At 34.7% G+C, this 19,833-nt stretch overlaps 1 protein-coding gene across 1 annotated transcript; it reads left to right on the forward strand.

Moving 5' to 3' along the window:
* Positions 1-9: 9 nt before the first annotated feature.
* Positions 10-18,757, forward strand: sec14l8 (SEC14-like lipid binding 8). Its single transcript, XM_081367311.1, has 12 exons — positions 10-151; positions 490-565; positions 4,772-4,815; positions 6,332-6,394; positions 7,288-7,476; positions 9,071-9,166; positions 9,262-9,322; positions 10,316-10,399; positions 11,310-11,416; positions 14,994-15,133; positions 17,382-17,551; positions 17,634-18,757. Exons 1-12 carry the CDS (start codon positions 98-100, stop codon positions 17,735-17,737), a joined length of 1,188 nt encoding a protein of 395 aa, XP_081223437.1. The 5' UTR covers positions 10-97; the 3' UTR covers positions 17,738-18,757.
* The last annotated feature ends 1,076 nt before the right edge of the window (positions 18,758-19,833 follow it).

Below are 19,833 nucleotides of genomic sequence, written 5' to 3' on the forward strand. Positions count from 1 at the left end.
GTAACAGGTGGGCGGGGACAAATGCATCACTCAGTGCCTCACAGTCTCCGACTCCAGCTGAATTTTAGACAGTTATTTCTGCTGTACTCGTGGCGACATGAGCGGAAGAGTTGGAGATCTGAGCGTGAAACAAGCCGAAGCTTTGGCACAGGTGAATTATTTCCCTTTTTTCCTATCAGCAAGTGTCTCGGGGATTTATTTGTGGAGTGATCCTGTAGATGACGGGATGAAACATTCTCCCGACCAGAGAGAGGCCACACATCGCAGATGAAAATACATTCGTTTTGAATGCAGGATTTATAGACTTAAGTTAGAGTACAAAGTGTTTAAGCTTTATTAGTTTTCCATCTCTTGCTGAGTTGTGTAAATAACGTGTCTGCACAAGTTTGCACTGTTGTCAGCACGTGAGTAATGTTGCTTCCAGCAATGTGCGTGTATGTGCAACTTCATACTGTTGACATTGCATAATTCTCCATCTGTTCTCCTCAGTTTCGAGAAAAGATTCAGGATATTCTGCCTCAGTGTCCATCCCAGAGTGACCACTTTCTGCTCCGATGGCTGAGAGGTGAGATACTTTCAGTCACATTCGTGATGCAGATTGAAGTAGGTTAAATACTAATGTCCTGCTTAAGTACTTAAATGTTGAGTTAGAGAGAGAGAGAAATCCCTCTATCCTATTTTAATATATAGAAATGCATTTTAATTACTTGGAGAACAGTTGCGAGTCCATGTTGCATAGATAGCAATATCATAACAGGCAATAAAAAGCTTAATTCATCTAAAAGAGTGAGCATGATCTATAGAATCTAATCTTATAGAGTGGAGTTGAGTAAAATATAGTAGAATGATGCTATCTATAGAATAAAATCATGTAGAATGACACTATTAAACTATTGTTTTTTTTTAACTGTTAAAAAGAATCTTCTAAACTGATACCACCTATGTAATACAATTGTATTCTACTAAATAGAATGATATAAAATGGTCGTACCTGTAAAATACAAATTTAGCATGCCATCTGTTTAATAGAATATTATAGAATGACCATTATTTATGAAGTATGTAGATGGAATCTTATGTAGCCTAATGATACAGTCTATAGAATAGAAACTTTTTTAGACTATGATCTCTATTTTAAGAATATAGGTTTTGTGAAGGATTCTGGAAAGTCATGATATGTTCTGTACTGACTCATGTTCAGACCGTATGAATCAGTGTAATCGGCTCAAGACGGCGCGTGGGTTTCAGGAACGAGGAGGACAAATTCAGATAGTGCTGGTACTCACACAATAGATGATAGATTAGGCCTTCGTGTATTATTCTGGTTAGAAATGTAATGTTCTATGTTTGTTCATTCAGTTATTTTAAATCTTTATGGCTATTTTATTTACTAATATAAACATATTACATTAAACAAGTGTGAACGGCTTGTAGCGAAACTTAAAAAAAGAGACCTTCTCAGACTTCCTCGGTTGTCCATGTTTTATGTGAAGAATTCAGGACATTTTTCCTTGGAAAAGTAATAGGATGTGACGTTTACGCGCTCTCTGGAGAGCCTCTCTTCCGTTCTATGACACATGAAAGGAATGCTTATACAATGTTCACGATAATGGCGAAAGAGCTAGTTTGTAATGTAATGTCAATGTGTCCTGCAAAGAAAAGGGTTTAATTCAAACTATAGTCTCACATAGCCAGATCTATATAGTCTGTAGTCTCAAATATAGGCCTATCTTATAATCAAAATATCAACACAGTGTCATTTTAATTACCTCATCTGTCGACATGATGCCGCTGAATTGCAAAACCTGTTGCAAACATATCTACATCACTATCAGATGTTTCCCCAACTGCTGCTTTCTCACTGCTGGCATTTTTGTTAGTTAATTCTGTAATTAAGAGAAAAGCACGCAGCAAATATTTACATATTCATCTAAACGTCCCTCTTAGCCGCGGGACGGCGACTGGATGTTAATTAACAGTATATTGCTGCAAAGGTATTTCCAACTTCTATTAACTTTTAAATAGTGCTGGGCAATGATTAATCGCATCAAAAATAAAAGTTTGTGTTTACATAATATGTGTGTGTACTGTGTATAATTATTTTGTATATATAAATACACATATGCATGTATATATTTAAGAAATATTTGTATTTGTGTATATACTGTGTATATATATTTATACATCATTTATATTATATATAAATATAAATATTTTATATAACACATTTTTCTTAAATATATTCATGCATGTGTGTGTTTATATATATATATATATATATATATATATATATAAAATAATTATACACAGTACACACACATATTATGTAAACACAAACTTTTATTTTGGATGCGATTAATCGCGATTAATCGTTGCCCAGCACTTCTTTTAAGTATTTCGTGAGTATTTCAGGGCCATGAATCACATTCAGTTGTACGTTACGTGTACACGAGTAATACTTTCTGGCTGCAGTTCACTTAACGGCCACCGGTAATAACAAGATATCGCTAATAACAAGCGTTTCTGAATTCTACATAGAGGCCTTTTATTTAAGTTCTTCTGCTTTTCTCTTTTGTTTCTCTGTTGTTATAAAAGCGTCTGCTAAATGCATAAATGTAAATGTTTTCTAAACTTTAATTTGACCCTCCAGAGTGGCATTTAAACCCCTCTCTGGCAGCTTTCCAGAGGCTGTTCTTGGGTTTTGACAAAGGCTGATTTGTGTGCATGAACGCTGCTGAATGCAGCCAGTCTTCTGCAGAGATTTTTAGGTACCAGACAGAGATTAGCAACACCGATTTTAAATCAGATTACTGATGTCATTGTTTAATTAGCATGAAAAAATGACTTCATCTGGAGTCTAGAATGCATGATGGAAGCTCAAGAGTGTCACATATCATGACAATGCATGTTTTTCCTCTAAAGGATTTGGGGTTATTCATATATGTAGTTCTACATACCAGTATTATAATCTTTTTGTGCTGCGTAAGAGTGTTGACACATGCACATTTCCTTTACAAAGGCATCTCGCAAGTGTTGATAAGATAAACACTCGATTGTGACACAAATCAGTGATATGATGTGATATGAGTACAGTTTACTAGAGTATAACATTGAGTATGCAGGTAGTTCATGACTTTAAATAAATGCATACACTAACATTCAAAGGTAGGTTTTTAGGCATGTATCTTGTCCTACACTCGTGCTACAATCATGAGTGATATCTGTTATTACTGACTTATTGCCTTGTGGACAATAAAATGAGCGAAAAATATAGGCATACATTGAAGACATATCTAGAGATCAGAATATAGAGATATCAGGAGACTTGGGGATGCGCCTGTAAGCAAACACCTAGCAACTTCCCAGAACACCCTAGCAACCAAATTAAAAACATTCTAAAAAACGTCGACATCATCGACCACCCACATCATCGTAACAAAGGCGAATATAAACACACTATGAATAAGAAATTAAAAATTGTTTGATCAAACTGAATTATATAATTAGTATATTTTTTTGTGGTAAGAAAAATATTGTTAAATTATTGTAGGCTCATATCATTTTATTTAATTAATTGTATTGTTATTGTGATTAGTTTGAAATTCTCTGATTTTGCCTTTCCTGCTGATTAATGAATGAATAAATAAATCTAGTTTGTAAAGAAGTCACTCTAGGATCCACCACGAAAAGTGTTCATAAGAAACAACTGACATATCCGTTCCACAAAACACTGAATGCTTCTGTCAGCTGTGTCACATAATCTTCTTTATGAGTATTAAATACTTATGTATGACTCCATGTCTGACTAATCTTGGGTCAGTTGTGTCTCTTGGCCAGTCAGGTACAGACTAGAGTGACTATAAGACAATGAAACTAATCCACTCACTATACAGGGTTGGGTTGAATACTTTTTTGAGGATAGGCTTATTTTGTTGGAGGGAAAAGCCTATCTACATGGGACCATGGTAAAGGTCAGCGCACTGCGGTCACCTAGTCTCCTCATGTCTGCAAACTTTGCTTCTTTTCAACTGAACGGTTAATCTGTTACCAAATAGTAACTTTCAGTGGCATATGGCTTCCAGTTATGTGCAAGTTATCTTAATAAAACACATGATATAGCACCTTGTCTTATGAAGTCATGATGTTGAGTAAGGTCTGTTAGTACAATATGCTCTTTATAATGTGAGTGGGCCAGTTTATTATTGGATTTATTAGCCATGTGCACTAGCCATGTGGTTAAATATTAGGGCTGGAAACTGAAGGTTTGTTGGTTCAAACCCTGCAAGACACTTAAGGTGATAGTTCACCCAAAAATGAAAATTCAGTCATCATTTATTAACCCTCAAGTTGTTCCAGACCTCTATGAATTTCTTTCTTCTGTTGAACACAAAAGAAGACATTTTGAAGAATATGGGTAACCAAACAGTTGATGGGACCCATTGACTTCCATAGTGTGTGTGTGTATATATATATATATATATATTTTTTTTTTTTCTACAATGGAAGTCAGTGGCTACCATCAACTTTTTGGTTACCCATATTCTTCAAAATATCTTCTTTTGTGTTCAACAGAAGAAAGAATCTCATACACGTTTGGAACAAATTGAGTAAATGATGACAGAATTTTCATTTTTGGGTGAACTATCCCTTTAAGCTTCCTGTAATATATTAGTTATATTGGACAAAAACCTGTTGAATGACAAATTAGTGCATACTTTATCTTTTCTATACTAATACATCTTTTTTTTGCAACTTGTCTCTCGTTTTCCAGCCAGGAATTTCAATCTGCAGAAAGCCGAGGCCATGCTGCGCAAGGTAGCACACAAACTTAATACTACATAATGTTTTTATATTTTTTTTATATTTACACTACTATTCAAATTTGGGATCTGTAATATTTTGTTTTTGAAGATTCTCATGTTCACCAAGGCCGAATAATAATATGTATAATGTATTATAAATCTAATATATATTATACAGTATAATACATATTATATTATTAGTATAATATATCATATAATAAATATGTAATAGTAAATAATAATAATTAATTAATTAAATTTTTTAAATATATTTTTGTTATTTAATTATTATTAAAAATATTCATTAATATTTTTTGAACGGTAGTGGATATCATCATATTTAAAGTTGCTATTAATTCAGCATATAAACAAGCTCTTGGTGTCACTAACTCTGTGCTTTAAACTTCACATTTACACAATCCAGAATAATGCGCTGTGTAATTCATTGACCTTTAAGCACAGATGGTCTCAAATTGGTCTGATAGAAGAACATTTCTGTAAATTCGTCATCTCTGGATACATCCAGCGTGATGATGTATATGGGTGTGACGGACCCTCACAATGCCAGGCTTTATGTCAGGGGTTGGTGTACATTACCCAGAGGCATCAAACGACATGCTGAATAACACTATGAAATATGATCCGACTAATATTAGGCCCAGTTTACACCTGGTGGAACACTTGTGATCAGATTTCAAGGGGAGGATTGCTGATTTCGTAACTATATACATCACTCACGATGCCATGCTGTAAAAAAAAAAGAAGAATTGGTTGGTTAATGTCTTTTAAAGTCTCATGTAGGAGTCACAAGCTGAAGTCCTCCAAATGTGGTGTAAAAAATGCTACATTTAGTCCTGGTTCGCTTAGTGTTCAAATTGTAATATCAAGCTGTAAAATGGGCTGTTTTTGTACAGGGAAACTAACTGGAAGTGAATGACACCGGAAGCCATTCAAAATCAACTTACAAATGACTCTTACGTTAAAAATAAGGTGGATAGGCAACGTTCTATTTCAGATTTATTTATTTTGTCTGGCCGTGCGGTTTAAAAGGTTTTATTTTAATGCATAATCATAACTAAAGTATTCATGCAGCATCAGCAGATAGCAGCTCTGCAGAGGTGAATTGTGTTTTTCAGGATTTAATTCACGAGCCTACATTGCACTGATGAGTCACATCATTGCCTAATCACAGCTTATGGATGATTACACCATGATCATTCAATGCTATAGGGTGTTCAAAGTGCTGTTTGCTTTCCCATTGTACGAGCGATGCTTGTGTAGTTCATGGGTCTTTTATTACAGACGTTTTTGGCCGCCATGTTATATCTTTGAACTCTGTCACCAGTATCCGTTGAACCTCAGGTCAAAGCACAGCTGTAATTAATTCACAAAAGACTCATGGTGGTAAATTATGTTCAGGCAGAACTGATAATGCTGTCTAACTTTGCTATGTTGATGGTTCTGAATCCTGATTTGATTATGTAAATGCACAGGCATGTTTTTAATCATGTGTTGTTTTTCATCTGCAGCATGTGGAATTTCGGAAATACATGAAAGTTGACACCATCACTACGGAATGGCAGGTGCCAGAGGTACAACACCCTCGCTTTATGATAAACATACATATCTGTTTCATAGTTTTGTTTAAATATATTTGCAGTACTTTTCAGTGTTGGATCAGAAGATTTTATTATTTTTGAAAGAAGATCCCATGTTCACTAAAGCTGCATTTATTTGATCAAAAACAGTAGTATTGTGAAATATTATTACAATTTAAAATAATTCTTTATTTATTATACATTAATTCATTTTATTAATAATAATAATAATAATAATAATGATAATAACTGATTTTAATATATTTAAAAATTTAATTTATTCCTGTGATGGCAAAGCTGAATTTTCAGCATTATTTTTTTTTAATAGACAGAACATTTTAATAGATTTAATAGATAGATATTTGTTATTTTGTTCAATTTAAGAGTTTGTCATTGATAAAAAGGTGCCGTTTGGAATTGATGTTTTCATATATTAAGTCCTGAAGAGGCCATATTCTCCACTAGCGTTTAATTTTTTTTCCCTGAAGTCAATTTATAATATTAGTCAAAACTTGTTGCATCAAAACAGTCATAATAGTTTTACACAATTTTTCCTAGAATTAAACAGGTGGTTATTGCTTCTGTGCCTTTAAGACTTCTATGCCTTTGACCTCTATTATGATTGGCTGACTCATGCTCATGCTCATTATAACCATAAGCATTTCTTAATTATCCTTATGTGTAGTTTAGTTTCGGTAAATATTCTGCATAAAGTGGGTAAGGATTTTGCAATGTTGATGTTGAGTATATATACATTCAGTAGTACAACATCTCTCCTGTTTTCCATGATGTGTCCCTTTAGGCGTTTAATCTTACAATTTACTTATAATTGGTACTGTGTTCATGTTTAATCCTGTGTGTGTGTGTGTGTGTGTGTGTGTTTTAAGGTAATAAAGAAGTATCTGTCTGGTGGCATGTGTGGCCATGACCGTGAAGGGAGCCCGGTGTGGTATGATGTCGTCGGACCTATGGACCCTAAGGGTCTGATGCATTCAGCGTCTAAGCAGGACTTAATCAAGTCTAAAGTCAGAGACTGCGAGATTCTGCAGAAAGAGTGCGACTTGCAGACCGAACGGGTAGGTGTGCGGCTGTGAAAACTGGCAAGGAATAATTCACCCAAACATGACAATTCTGTCACCCTCACATGCGTATTTTCTTTCTTCATATTGAAGTCTTATGAAATACCATACACAAAGTGAATGATGATCAAACTGCCAAGCTCTAAAAAAGACCAAAAAAACATCTAGTGCATATGTCTTGTGCACTATATTCCAAGTTTTCTGCAGTTCTTTTTGAAACTGCATGAATATTCTTTAAAAAAAATTCATTTTGTGTTCCATGAGGGTGAGTAAATAAAAACAGATTTTTCATTTTTAAGGCTGGAGTATACATTTCGGTACACCGAGAAAATTTGCGTTCTCTCACAAACATATTGCTCTCTCTGAGAAACTTTGCATTCGCTCACAATACATTTGCGTTCTCTTACAAAGCGATTCAATTTCCTCACAAAATCACTGAAATATAGTTTTCCCTCCCACCTCAAATTATTCCCATCATGAAAGTTTTGCGAGCAAATGCAATAAAAAAAAAAAAATTGATCCATTGACTATTAACTGACATCAGAGAACCGTGAACATGCAAATGTGAGTTGTTAAATTATTGAAATGTTAACTTAAATTCTCAGGGGGGTACTTCAAGTAAATGTTTCACGTCTAAGCGCTTCGGCTGACAAAAACAGTTTGAGAACCCCTGCACTAAACGACCACTAGCAGACTATCCCACGCTGAAACGTGTGCCATTTTGCTAGGAGGTAATGAATACGAGCAATGAATATTTGCTCAAAATACTCCTCATCCGACTGGATAGAATCATAGTATGAAGCGAAAAAAATTGGAAGCTCCGACTGCCGAAATTTTGCAGACTGGCTCTGACTTTCAGCAAGCATCGACTCGTCCAGACTGAAAATCGGCACACAAATCCGGGGGGAAAAAGTTGTGTAGTGTATTCCAGCCTTAAGGTGAACTCTCACTTTGACTGAAGAACTTCCCTTACAAGTTAATCAGTGTTTTCTTTAAGACTCGTCATAACTTTTTAAAAGCACACTATGCAGTTTCCATTTTTCTCAAACAGCGACCCCTAGAGTCGCTGTGGAGTACTTGCATTTAGCGTTACTGTCGTAAATACCACTCACGCAGAGCCGTCTCTGCACTCTTCCAACCGCGCTTTCTTCGTCGACTCTGCCATGATTCACGTCTGAAATGCGTGCTAGTGTCTTCCATAGAGGCTGCTTCATATGTTGTTGATGTATGTGACGTCGTGACGTAAAGCAAGTCGTGATTCTCGCGAGATTTGGCGGGGCGTCACCTCTCAAACTTGCATTGCTGGTTTTGCCAGTGCCTGCTTTGCTATCGGGATGATTCGCCCTACTACGAGTTCGTTTACCATCGAAATGATTTCAAAGCTGTTATATTAAGGTAAAAATCTTGCATAGTGTGCCTTTAAGTCTAATTTGAATCTGAAAAGTAAGACTGATTATACCTTGGTTAAGGGCTAGTCGGTAAGACTAGTTCTTAAGGCTCAGTATTAACAGTTTATACAACTGGTCCTGTGGTTATATTCACTCATATCATGGCTTTATATGTGTGACTGTTTCTTGTTCTTTTCTCCCAGTTGGGTAGGAACATTGAGTCCATTACTATGGTCTATGACTGTGAGGGTCTGGGAATGAAGCACTTATATAAGCCGGCTATAGAGACTTATGGAGAGGTGGGTTTTTTATTTGTTTCTCGATTATTAATATGATGCTTGGCTCTTTCAGTTACGTTAGACTGCTGTAGTTAAATTTTTTTGTTTTTTCATAGGTTCTCACTATGTTTGAAGATAACTATCCAGAGGGACTCAAGAGGTTATTTGTCATTAAAGGTCAGTAGTAGTTGTATTACTCATCCGAATGGCATATAAAGCATATTACATTAAACAAATTGAACAATGGCACAAGTTATTTAGTAAGTACGGCCCTATGATTTGCGTGATGCAGGAAACACAGACGGAATCCAGTCAAAATAATGAATTTACAGTAACAATAACGCAGAATTTCACAGAATGTGGCAAAATTTGGAGGAATAAATCAAAAGTAGGGCTGTAAACTTAATCAAATATCACAATTGTTCGTCCATGTTTGAATTTAAACTGTAAAACTATTTAGCACTTTGTTCAGGGATTGTTCAAATTTCATTTTGTTACATTTAAAACAAAAAGTTTTATGCATTTATTTGATAACCACCATTTTATATAAGAAACGTGTTAAATCATAAAACACAGAATCTAGAAATTTTTTAACGGTAACATTTTACAATAAGGTCTCATTTATGTACATTAGTTAATGCATTAACTAACAATAACTATCATTGAGCAATATATTTCTACAGCATTTATTAACCTTTGTTAATGTTAGTTAAAAGAAATCATGTTCAAATCATAGTTCACAGTACATTAATTGATGTTCACTTTTGATCTTAAAAATGTATTAGTAAATGCTGAGATTTAGATGACCTAAAATGAATAAATGCTGTAGAAGTATTGTTCATTGTTTGTTCATGTTAACTAATGTATGTTAACAAATGAAACCTTATTGTAAAGTGTTACCATTTAAACAGACAACACATAATTTCTGAAAAAATAAAACACATTTCATATTATATTATAAATCAAACATTTAATTGATTAGACAATATTTTTGATGACTAAAATTTTAAAACGGAATCCCAGAAACATTATAAAAGAAAAGATGAAATTTGGGAAAAAATAAAAATAAAACGTATTTCATAGGGCCCTAAGTAAGCAATACATTATTGTATCGTGCCACTGTGATGCACCACTTTTAATATCTGAATGTCTGGACTGTCTCTGTTGCAGCACCCAAACTGTTTCCTGTGGCTTACAATCTGGTGAAACATTTTTTGAGTGAGGACACTCGCCGTAAGGTCATCGTACTGGGATGTAAGCTAACACATGTATCTTACTACACTAATGTTTTTCTGTACAATTCATCTGTTGCTATTGCTTTCATAACACTTGCTCAGAGAAAGTCTCAACTTGATCTGGCAGTGTTTTTGAATAATTCAGTTGTATTTAAATGTATTCAAGGGGAAAGCTTCTCAAATACCTTTGGTTGAGGAATTATACATTAGATATTGTTAATACAATATATAGATGTTGATACAAAAATGTTGTTAAGGCCCTGATATACTTCAAGTGAAATCAAACGAACTGGTGTAATGTCATTTCGAACAAAACTAGACTAGTTTGAAACAGCTTGCCAGTGAACTTTCTGGAAAGTTTCTAGAAAGTTTGCTCCGGCTGGTAAACACCTTCTAACTGGATCCGCCTTCCTTGACGTGGAAATCTTCTCCGCTTCTTTTCTCCTGAAGTAGTAGTAGTAGTAGGATTGATATACGTAGAAACAAACACTGTTTTTCATGTTTGCTACTGTAAAGCTGCTGCTTTAACAGTAGAAATCTATTGTATAAAGTGATATATAAATAAACGTGACTTGACTGAAGTGCTGAATTGCAGAACTGGTGCAAACATTTTTGTTGTGGGTTTATTTTATTGAGAGGAAAGCGCGCAGCACATATTTACATATTCATATTTATATACTCATATTTACATATTCATATTCACATTTTCATATTTATTTACATATTCACAGAGCGTCATCGGGATGTTTATTTACAGTATACTTATGGTCACGTATTTTGAACTTCTTTTTACGCCTTAGCAAAGAACGAACAGTGAGTACTGTATATCGGGGCCTTTAGGATCCACAGCTGTCATCCAGATGTTTACTCACAAATCCATTTTCTCATCAAGTTAGCCGTGACTAAGCTTCTGTGTCTTGTCTCCTCAGCAAACTGGAAGGAGTTGTTACAGAAATACATCGACCCTGAGGAGCTCCCAGCGTACTATGGGGGCAAACTCACCGACCCTGATGGTGACCCTAAATGTAAGACCATGGTGAGTTAGAGACGCTCGACACGCGTCATTCTAGTGTTGGCCAAGTGACATTGACTTGCTAACGAGGTATTGTTGAGCTGCGACTGTCCCAGATTTCTTCTTTCAGTTCTCTTTTTAAATAGAATGACACTTAAGATATTAGGGAAGTTGCGAAACCCTCATAAGAATCAGATAACAGTTCCCATTTGACGAACCTTGAGGTCTAGCTGTGCAAAGCCGACTTTCTCTCTTGCCACAGAGTGTCCTCTATCTGATACTTCACTTACGTTAAGATTATTTTTCTTTTTAAGTTAGTCTTTCTGTTAAACCACCAAAATTTAAATATAAGGAAGAAGTCGAGCAAGATCACAGGTTTATGAGTTTCTCTGGCTTGTATACGATGCTATGTGAGACATCATTAACTACTGCATATATTAGGGAAAATATCTTAACAATTCAAAAAAAATTCTGTGTGTGTTGGAAAAAGTTCATTTTGGACTGTTTGTATACTGTTTGTTTCCTGACAATCTAGAGGCATAGAAACATGCTTCATAATTTGAACCTTTTATGGTCAGCGCTTATTGTTTTGGAGAATATTTTTGGTATGAAATTAATGTATAAGATGTATTATTTGCTAGTATAACTTCCAACAGTGCTGTATTCAGGCATCAGCATTTGTCTTGAGATCATTTCCTTTTCAGTTATTGTTATGAAACAATGACAGAAAAGTTTAAGTCCACCCGGTCACTCAGTTTAACATTTTATATTTGCATATTCGCCTATTTAGTTCAAATATAAGAGCTTCCTGCTTATCCCAATACCAGTATACCCACATAATTCCAAGAAATACAGCCTGTTGCCTCCCACCAATCTCCTTATAGATGCATTCTTAGAGTCCAATAGTGTCAATGTCTCAAAGCAACAGAGGGGTGGAATAACTGTCATATGGTTGTTTATCTATATCACATTATCTTTAATGATACTCTGTGGTATCTAATCTGGATGAGAGCCCGTTGGATTGCTTCTATGGTTATTGCATAGGCTGATTACTCTGTTGATCAGTTGGCAAGGTTGAAGCTTTGGAACACATGACATGACTAATCTTCCCCTTCAATCTGTCTTAGCGTTGTGGTTATGATTCTGTTGGGCGCCAGTAAACACGCCTTCAGTGAACTGAGGAGATGTTGCTGCAAGAGGAAGGGGAAGTTATTTTGATGAAAGATTATGAGGGCACATTAATTAAAATAATAATGATGTGCACGGATATATCATTTATTATAAAAACACTGCAATATTCCCTAAGAAAGTAGGAATGGTCAATGTTGATTTCATGATGATTTGAAAACATGCAGAATCACATTCAGAGTTCTGAAATGAGACATTGTGTCTCTGTGTGTAGATACACAGGTAAAGCTGCTGCCCCCTTCAGGATTGGAAGTGCTAAAAAGACCTCAGAAGACTTTGTGAAAACTCAAAGTGGACTGATATTTAGTTACAAAATATTTATTAACTACAATCCTTGGACTGTGATATCGCACAAGTCAAATAAATGTTTGTTTTCTGTGTTTAATGGCAGAGAGCTGAAGATAGTAGTTGTTTATTTTGTCTTAAAGAGAGTTAGAGTGCTTGTTTTCCCTCTTGTGTGACATGGACGGCAATTTCCTTGCCTATTAAACCTGTAATCAACCTTAAAGGGATACTTCACCGATTAGCATTTAGCTTTGAATCAGTAGAAACCTGGTAGTATTTTCGAATGACCGTGCTTCCCTCCCTCATGTCTCCCTGAGATGAGAGATTTCTGTATTGTGTGTCTGGAAAAAAAACTCGCAAAAATTTTAGGTCATCGGAGGCTTTTTTGTCCATAGGCGAGAGACTACAGCCAGTAGGAGGAGCTCGTTCCGCATGTTTTCAACCCACCCATAGGGGGATCTCACGATTAAACGGCATCTTTTCAGTTTCGAGTCAACTAGTAGCCTAGTTGTATCATTTCTTCCGATACTGCCCTCTGTAACTGGTAGGCGTGGCTTGGGAGTGGCCTCGTAGGGCAGTGAAGCAAGTGCATTCTGGGAGTTGTTGTCTTTCATCCACATGAGCCAAAAATACATTTTCTGGCTATTCTCAGTCTAGAAGGCACCAACTTCTAAATTAATTTCACATTTCTACTACATAAATGACCCAATTTAAATACACTTTCATCTTTCCAGCGGTGAAATATCCCTTTAAAGAACTAGAGCACTTCCTTCATGGGAAAATCACTAAAGGGGGATGCAAGTTAAAAAAGATTTGTTTGTACTAATAAGCACAGATGGGGTCATGACATGTTTGAAACATGTTGAAACTTAAGCAAATCACAAAACAGACTTCCAGTGGAATGTCTTCTCACAAAGAAGTTTTATGGAGTGAGTAATAAGGTTGTGGCTAAATCCCATTTCACATTACAAGTATGTACTTTTGAGTATGTAAAAAGATATTAGGAAATAGTGATAAAATTGTCTTAATCTTACCAAGGCTGCATTTATTTGATCAAAAATATTTAAAAAAATCCAAAATATTATTATAATTTAAAATAACTGTTTTGTATTTTAATATATTTTAAAATGTAATGTATTCCTGTGATGTCAAAGCTGAATTTTCAGCATCATTACTCCAGTCTTCAGTGTCACATGATCCTTCAGAAATCATTCTAATGCTGATTTGCTGCTCAAGAAAAAATTATTATTATGAATGTTGAAACCTGTTGTGCTGCTTAATATTTAAACTGTCACGTTTGATCAATTTAATGCATCATTGCTGGATAAAAGTATGAATTAAAAAAAATAACTGACTTCAAATGTTTGAACAGAAGTGTATATTACATTTTTATGGAAATCTTAATGTCCGTAAACTGTTTGTATAGTATTATTTGGGATTATTCACTAATCTTGCATACGATAAGATGTAAAGAATGTGAATTGGGATTTAATTTTTATGTTGAGTGATCTAATACTATTGTTAGTGATTGTGAGTGTCTAAATGTGCTTTTTTTCTGTGTATCAAAATAGTAGTGAATCATTTGGAGTGACACCTTTTCTCAACCATCATCTATATTTGGGTCTGCGACTCCAGACAACATGACCTTAAACTTTTTTTTTTTTTTTATGAAGTGTCGGATGTTTTTGTCATGTTAAGCTGTTTATTGTCTTATTGTATTCATTGGCAATCTAGACTCTTGTTTCTGTATTTTACTGAAATTTGAGCTCTTGAAAATAAAATAAATAGACAACTTTTTTCTCCTCAAGCTTCAGAGTAGACTACTCAACCTATATGTAGGATAATAAGTCTAAAATAGTGAATGTAAAGGCAATTTGTGTTCCTTATTAAAAGCCACTTTGACTTGGGTTGCTTTCCTGTCTGTTTTTTCTTTCTGTTTCCTCATCGTTCATAAAATACTAACATTTAAATATGAGGCTTTTATCTTTTGCACTCATGATGCTTCTGTAAGTTTCATCCTCCTTTGTTTTTCCATTTTCAATTCTGATTAATTATTACCAACTCATCTCAACCAAGCATATGCTAAGCAAATGTTTCTGTGTTTTTTTTTTTTTTTTTTTTTTTTCAGATTACGTTTGGATCAGAGATTCCCAGGACCTACTATGTTCGAGACTCCATTAAAGTGGACTATGATCAGTGTGTGACTATTGGCCGTGGCTCATCTCATCAGGTGGAATATGAGCTACTTGCACCAAACTGTGCATTACGGTGAGCAAAAAACACTTTCAGATACTCGTACTAAATATAGAGTTTGCCATGAACCACCAGATCATGACATTAAAGATGCTGTAAACAATTTATTTTTAGAAAATTATGCATAAAAGAGACATTACTGAAATATGTGTCTTTGTGAAGTTCTGTATACTTTTTTTTTTTAGCACTTGATACTCTTTTTTTTTTTTTATGAGGCTACCAAACTAGCTAATCAGCAACATTATCTGCATATGAGACGTGCATTTGGTTTACTGAAATTGGGTTTGTTGGCATGTCTTTGAAAGGGTGGGGTTTGGATGTTAGGGTGTGGTCTAGTTTAGTGAACAAAACATTAAAAATACTTTCAGCAACTTGCTGGATTCAACATGCACATGCACGTGCTTATCGCCACTATATTGGACCTTGAACTAGAATAGTGCACTAGTTTTGGGTTTAATATACAGTACACTTTTTGAAATGAGTCACTCATGCTGCTTTTATTTGATTGAAAATACTGTAAAAACAGTAATATTTTAAAATATTGCAATTAAAAATGCTCTATTTTAATAATTTTTAAAATGTAATTTATTCCTGTGATCAAAGCTGAATTTTCAGCATCATTACTCCAGTCTTCAGTGTCACATGATCCTTCTGAAATCATTCTAATATGCTGATTATATACTCAAGAAACATTTCTTATTATTATCAATGTTGAAAACAGTTGTGCTGCTTCATATTTTTGTGGAAATCATTATACAGTTATAGAACAGTTTGATGATTAGAAAGTTCATCATTTCATTTATTTAAAATAGAAATCTTTTGTAACATTACACATGTTTTTACCGTCATTTTTGATCGATTTAATGGGTTCTTGCTGAATAAAACTATTAATTTCTTTAAAAAATAAAATCATACTGACCCCAAGCTTTTGAGCAATAGAGCTGCACGATTCTGGATAGATCGCGATTCTCCCACAACTAAACAAAATAACATAATTTACTACATGTTCTAACAAAATGTTAATTGCTGCACTATTTAAAAATATTTAATGAATTTGAATTAATAATTTTTGTTTGACTTGTTTCATTACTGGATGAATCAGCATCTTTTGAATAAAAATGATTAAATGACAAAAAATTATTTTAAAGGAACACTCCGACTTTTTGGGACTTTAGCTTATTCACAGTATCCCCCAGAGTTAGATAAGTCCATACATACCTTTTTCATTTCTGTGCGTTCTGTAAGTGTTATTTGACGCACTCACCGCTAGCCTAGCTTAGCACAAAGACTGGATGTAAATGGATAATGGTAGCATACTAATCCCAATAAGTGACAAAATAATGCAAACATTTTCCTATTTACATGTTGTGATCTGTATAGTCACAGCGTGTACAAATAACAAGGCTATATGAGACAGAGACCATTTTTAATCGTATAAATACTGGGAACTATATTCTCACTAGGCGTAGGAGCACAGCTACTTGGGCGGAGTGATTAGCGCAGCACACGAGACGCCCTGTGGATGGTTCCGTATGTTGATGGTGATCATGGCTGACTTTGAGGAATTGTCAGAGGAATTTTACTGGGTATCAAACCAAGATCCAGAACCATATAGTTTTGAGCCAGAATACACAGACGAGGAGTTACAAACTTTGGAAGCTGTAAGACAAGATACAGCGAACACCCATGATTGTAAACTATAAATTTACTATCTAGTAATTGCTGACTCTATTACTCCAACTCTGAGTGAACTCTCTGCTCCTCACCACAGGGCGTCTCGTGTGCTGCGCTAATCACTCCGCCCAAGTAGCTGTGCTCATACGCCTAGTGAGAATATAGTTCCCAGTATTTATACGATTAAAAATGGTCTCTGTCTCATATAGCCTTGTAATTTGTACACGCTGTGACTATACAGATCACAACATGTAAATAGGAAAATGTTTGCATTATTTTGTGTTTAGTGTTCCTTTAAGCCACTTGTCGCCACCTACTGGTGTAATGATGTAGTTGATATAATCTTTATTAAGTTACTTTCAAATTGAACATATTTGTTTATTTAAATTAAAAAAGGAACAGTGTACATTATTCAACATTCATGAATGTAAATGTACCCAAATTAGCCCGAAGGCTAGTTATCATTGGAAGTCCCTTTGCCAGATGTTGTTAGGCCTAAAAACTGGGGGAAACAACAAGAACAATACTACCAGAAATTGTCAGGAGTCCATGTATGATACTCTACTCAATTCAATGCTCTCTTCCTCAGATGGCAGTTCTCGTGTGATGGTGCCGATGTAGGTTTTGGTGTCTATTTGAAGAAGAAGATAGGAGAGTGGATGAAGGCCAGTAATATGAAGGAAATTGTGCCGAATCAGCGTTACAACGCTCACCTTGTTCCAGAGGACGGTTCGCTCACCTGCCCAGAACCAGGAGTGTGTAAGTACAGAGTTACTATTACGTAACTGAGATAAACATTAAACATGCACATGAATTTACTGTACTGTCTTCATTTTCTCAGATGTACTGCGATTCGACAACACGTATAGCGTCTTCCAGTCCAAAACAGTCAGCTTCACAGTGGACGTCCTCCTACCTAGTCAGGTCAACCAATCAGAGCGTTAGAAATGATGGCAGCAAGCAAGCCGCCACGCCAGTAAATTGAGATTATGAAACTATTGCTCTGAATACAGTATATCTGCTGTAGTTAATAAAGGAAAATACAATAATGAGCTACTCATGGGAAGAGGAGAGTATGTAATTGAACTGACCCATCACGGCATTAAAATGGTGGGATGAAATTTGAGCTTTAGTGATCGTCCATCAACGTATCTGGATCCTGACTTCAATGCCGGTGTTATTCTTTACATTTGTTTCTCTAAGATGCAGCTGTTATCAAGTTGATTTGCCATATATTAACGAAGTGTTATCGTTGAACTATCAAGTGTAATAACTGTGCTGTAAATTACTAGGCTGAAACTGTCTTGGTACACATTATTTGAGCTTGCCCTTGTCTGCCCTCTTTATCATTGCCTTGTAGGTATTTTATCTCTTTAAATTAATTCCTTTTGATAATTAATTAGTTTAGATAATGAGTCTGCACACTTTTTTCCCCTCAGAATTTAGTAAGAGGTTAATTTATTATATACTTTTGTTTGTTATTGACGCACAATCTATGAACCTTTTGAAATATATTGTTTACAAAGAGCATTTGGCTTGATTCAGAGTATGATGTTGCTGTTTTTTAATCTTTTTTTATTATATTTTAACTTATGATTGCCTTTAATTCTAATTAATGTTGTAAACTTTTGGTTAGTAATGAGTTTTACCTCAGGTTCTTGTGTTTACTGTAACGGTGTCCGTATTTGAATCCAGCAACATGCATCTGTTTTGTCCATATGATGACCACATTGTATTTTGTCTGATTTGCATGCCCTTTTAATATTGATGAAATTTATGGGTGATATTGTATTGATTTTTGATTAATTTACTACATAAATATATACAATACAGTAGCAAACACAATTTTTTCTTTTCTTTCTGACCTTCATTTATGCATACTTTTAAAGGAGTGTCTAACATAACCAGTTCTCATGTACAGACTAAATTTAATTAAAATCATTTGGAATAAAGAACATTTACTTAAAGCTTGGTTAATATCAAAATTGATTCCTGTAAGGAGGTTAGTATACGTTCATGCAAAGTGAGTATTTTAATCCGTGTTAAAGGGATAGTTCACCCAAAAATTAAAATGTTGTCATTAGGCCGAGTATGAGTTTCGTTCTTCCAGTGAACACAAAAGAAGATATTTTAATTTTGACGGCACCCAATGACTTCCATAGTAGGAAAAAAATACTATGGAAATCAATGGGGCCCATAAACTATCCCTTTAATATCACAATGTGTGATATAGTTGTAGTAGTGTTCAGAGCCATAGAGAGAAATAGTTCTCTCTATGGCTCTGGTAGTGTTCATTTGCACCCGGTCTAATGGCTCCATCTGCTGGTTAAAGCATGTTGATCCATTTTAATCAAGCCAGTTACATCTCTGTCCATTAGATGGCGCCATAAAAACGGGAATCTAATTCATTACGTTTTCAATTCCTAAGCATTAAAAAACATACACACATTCACATTTACACATAGTTGTGCACACATAAATACTTTATCATATAAACTAATTCGTTTAAAAATCTAATACAAAAAGATGAACGATGATTTACGATTTTTAAAACAATAAAGATATTTTGTATTGTGACATTCATTAATACAGTGTAATGCAATATATATTCCTAACGTATATTTAAATTTACGTTAATTACTGTAAGCTATATACGCCAACGTTCAAAAGTTTAGAGTCGTAAGAAAGAAGTCTCTTCATCAAGGCTGTACAGTAAAAACAGTAATATTGTGAAACATATTGCAATTATTATTTTAATCTATTTTAAAATCTGTTTTCCCCCTGTGATAGCAAACCTGAATTCACAGATCCTTCAGATATCAATGTGTTGATTTGGTGCTCAAAAAACATTTCGTAATATTATCAATGTTGAAACAGTTCATTTAAAGTTCAAAAGCACAGCATTTATTTGAAACGGAAGTATTTTGTAACATTATAAATATATGACTGTTGCTTTGATCAGTTTAATGCGTCCTTGGTCTATGCAAGTAATCTTTCCCGTAAAAAAAGCCATTTTTTTATAGACTGTATTATCTCATATT

The sequence above is a fragment of the Scardinius erythrophthalmus genome (assembly GCF_964197995.2).
Source record: "Scardinius erythrophthalmus genome assembly, chromosome: 5".
Classification (NCBI taxonomy): Eukaryota; Metazoa; Chordata; class Actinopteri; order Cypriniformes; family Leuciscidae; genus Scardinius; species Scardinius erythrophthalmus.

Excerpts from the sequence above, each read along its gene's own strand:
- sec14l8 (XM_081367311.1), top strand. The coding sequence starts at position 98 with ATGAGCGGAAGAGTTGGAGATCTGAGCGTGAAACAAGCCGAAGCTTTG. Across the intron at positions 6,395-7,287 it reads CGGAATGGCAGGTGCCAGAG|GTAATAAAGAAGTATCTGTC; the intron begins GTACAACACCCT and ends GTGTGTTTTAAG. Across the intron at positions 7,477-9,070 it reads GCGACTTGCAGACCGAACGG|TTGGGTAGGAACATTGAGTC; the intron begins GTAGGTGTGCGG and ends CTTTTCTCCCAG.